This window comes from Bremia lactucae, linkage group LG9 (assembly GCF_004359215.1).
Source record: "Bremia lactucae strain SF5 linkage group LG9, whole genome shotgun sequence".
NCBI lineage: Eukaryota > Oomycota > Peronosporomycetes > Peronosporales > Peronosporaceae > Bremia > Bremia lactucae.
Genome location: NC_090618.1, coordinates 2,866,123 through 2,869,459, shown reverse-complemented (window position 1 = coordinate 2,869,459; position 3,337 = coordinate 2,866,123). Strand labels below are relative to the sequence as shown.

The following is a 3,337-nucleotide window of genomic DNA, read 5'->3' as shown; positions in this document are numbered from 1 at the left end:
AAGCGTCTCTCGCACTAAACGTGGCCCATTTAAGCCATTTTGAAGCTGTGCACGGCGTTGCTGCTTAACCAAACGTCGATTTAGTGGCGACTTGCGGGACTGCGGCAACACACGCACGTCCGCTGACACGCTAGGCACAACAAGTCCTCCACACTTTTCACAAATGAAGTCGAGTACTGATTGCGGGGAGCTGTGCGTGGCTCGAGCGAGCAAGCTGCATCATCGAGGCACTAAAACCCAAGTCATAATATCGATTCGTAACATAATTTGATCTTAGCAATGGAGGAGCGCCCTACATCATGTGGTGCGCGACGACGATTCGTTCATAACGCATAACGGAGATCAAGACACGTAAAGCAAAACTACAATTGCAGAGCGTGTTGGCTTGCCACAATAAAAAAACAAAGTATGAAATGTGCGCGTGAGCATCCATCTGGTGGCAAGACGCGGCGTCTTAGTTATTGGATGGCTACGTATATCGACAATTAAATTCTTCAAAAAAGCTCTCATCCGAGTGTGACAAAATAAACAACACCAATTCAGATATTTCAGTTCAATACTTCGATAGACGCATTGTATAGAATGTACGTCAAAGCAATCTTTATTGGTTATAATAAAGCAAACATGATGCAAATAGAATTCAATTAACTAGATTCTTCCAGTGCCCAACTCGATGAAAATGACCAGCTTTTTGTCGCAGAGCCTCGTGCTGCCATCATCCATGCACTGTACTTTCTGCAATTCTTGATTCTCCATCCCAACTATTTTGTGTAGAGTCGACCCACCTGAAATGCGATAAACATTTATCGGTGACAAATTCTGTTCTCGCACAAATGTTGCATATGTTTCCTTCCTCGTAAAATATTTCTTCTGCAATTTTCTCGTTACCACCAAATGCACTTTGGACTCGACGGGTACACGCGACAGTATCTCTTTCATTGTTTGAAGAGGCAGAGGCTGTCCATGGTCCTTGCATTCGCCAGATATCTCCCCGGAAGCAATACAAAAGTCGATCTTATCACAGTTTTTACTTCGAACGAGATCGCCGAACTATCATAAATTTGTCATCAAGCAGCCAAGCTGGCCATTCCACGTTTGGAGGAGACAGGAATGGAACGACCAAATTCCCGCTTGTCTCAACGCCTCGAGGTAATTCGATTCTCCCATCTTGTGACCTGACGCCCAACTCGTACAAAAGCCGACCCAAAAATGTCGGTAATGCCACCCCGCCGAGTCCGTCAACATGACTCGCCAACACGACGGCCGCTGACACCAATGCTTCGAGACGCTGCCCATCGTTGATAGGCTGGTTGGTATTATGAAAATACATTGTGGTAGTCGATACTGACGCTAGGACCTCACGCAAGGGATGGTCAAACGGACGATAATCCAAACCGCCGGTCAAAGTCAAGTGTAGTAACACGTCATTCGCTGGGTGAGGAAACACACTACGACATTCCCAGGTACGTTTGTCTTCAGCTTTGGTCTTGGCTTCGTTGGCTTTGATTTCTGCGACTTTATACAGTTCGCCGGCCGGCGTCAGCATCAGCCTGAACATCGTCTTTTCATCTAAGCAAGCATAATGACTGTCAATCAAATTCACTTTACCGTCTTCAGCACGATAACTTGAGCAGAGCAACAAGCACAGCTGACCTATCTTGAACTCGTGAAGTCGTTTTGACTTCATATCGGCAAACATTGGTGCCAAATGTCCAACCAGCGCATTTAAATAATTTGCTGTATTGCTGCCCTCACTCCACCGACTTTTCCGCATATACTGGACAGCTGTCCAAGCGAAGAGCGGCCGACTATTAGCGATAATGCCTTGTAAAACGGTTGGCAGTATCATAATGTCACTGTCGATTGCAGTACGAGGTAAAAGTGGATGCACTATGCACCACAGATAATCCAAAGTGTTTCTAGATCCAGCGGAATCCGAGACCAAGTTTCGTGCCGTGCCACTCGTGGAACTGACTATCACAACAAGTCCAAACGATCGAAATATGTTTCTCATGAGACGAAGTCGACATTTTTGATCAAAAGCCTCGTTGGTGCTTGATGTGGCTTCTCTGTCAATTTCACGTGGAAATTTATCTAGGAAAAAGATGAAGGGCTTCTTTCCACTCGTAGCACGATCTTCGAGAGCCTTTTTCACAGCTTGGCGAGTCTTAACGGTTTCATCAATTTTATTTTTTCCTAGCAGTGCAGCTTGAATAAATCCATAAAGAGACAGATTCTCCTCTATACCTCGCAATTTTGTAATGCTGCCGATATCGCCCCGATCTTTTAAGTTTTGAAAGTCTTTATCAAGGCAAAAGCTGAAAGCATCGGTGCGTGATGAATACGCTGCACTGATGTCTTGTACTTTATCAGGTACCTTATTACACCATATGTAGAAAACATCAAATTCTCCTGTGGCGTTCAAGTTGAATGCCATTTGCGTCTTTCCCATACCAGACGAGCTTTCCAAAACAACAAACGGTGTGGTGTCAAAATTGCCTTCGAGGATTGCGCGGATTGCTTTCGAGAGTGACTCGACTTGTTCATGCCTCGCAAGTGTCTTGGAGAGAGACTCATACCTTTCCACAAATCTGGCTTCGCCGCTGTTCGGCGAAATGGTGAGTGGGACCTCCTTTGGAAGCACCACCAGCACGTGAATTTGCTTTGGCTGCGGCGCGGGCATTTGGTTTTCGTTCAGACAACGCTGGATAGACCAAATTGCCCTTAATGGCTCACAATTAATCATACTTTTGATATCATCATGCACATTTTTCCTTTCGAGTTGCTGTGCACTCGGCTCGCTTTCTGACAGCCACGCGTCCCCCTTCCTCGCCAAGTACAGCTCGAGTTCGCGAGCATCGCATTTAATTATGTTTGGATTTTCAGTCTTAATAGCCTTGTTTAAGTCCGCCACTAACTCCTTTTCGTCGATGATCACTGAGAATACGCCTTTCACTCCGATTAGGGCACATACAAGCTTCACCATTTGTATTTCGTCTTTCTCTTTTGAATTGTGAGCCCGAAAATCCGCAAGAGTAACGAGCCCTCTCCCAAGAGGTCGCAAGATCTCGAGGGTTAGGGTTCCATTTCAAACCATCAAAAGATTTAATTTAATTTGATTGGCGTACAATATATAACTAGCGCGACATGCATGATGTAACGGGACGAAGTTGTCCCAATGTTTCACTAATTTATTAAGCACAATTTGTGTAACGGATGTACGTAACATAAGAACTATTTCCTAAGAACGAAAGGAAATAAGCAAAGAAGTGCAAATAATTAGTTTTATTAATTATTTGACTGAAAAGATATAATATTACCAAATATGGTAATATCG

The 3,337-nt window shown here is 44.5% G+C and overlaps 1 protein-coding gene across 1 annotated transcript; it reads right to left on the bottom strand.

Moving 5' to 3' along the window:
• Positions 1–1,027: 1,027 nt before the first annotated feature.
• Positions 1,028–2,986, bottom strand: CCR75_005748 (uncharacterized protein; the record flags this gene model as incomplete). Its single annotated transcript, XM_067963824.1, has 1 exon — positions 1,028–2,986. One exon carries the CDS (start codon positions 2,984–2,986, stop codon positions 1,028–1,030), a length of 1,959 nt encoding a protein of 652 aa, XP_067819561.1.
• Between the last annotated feature and the right edge of the window lie 351 nt (positions 2,987–3,337).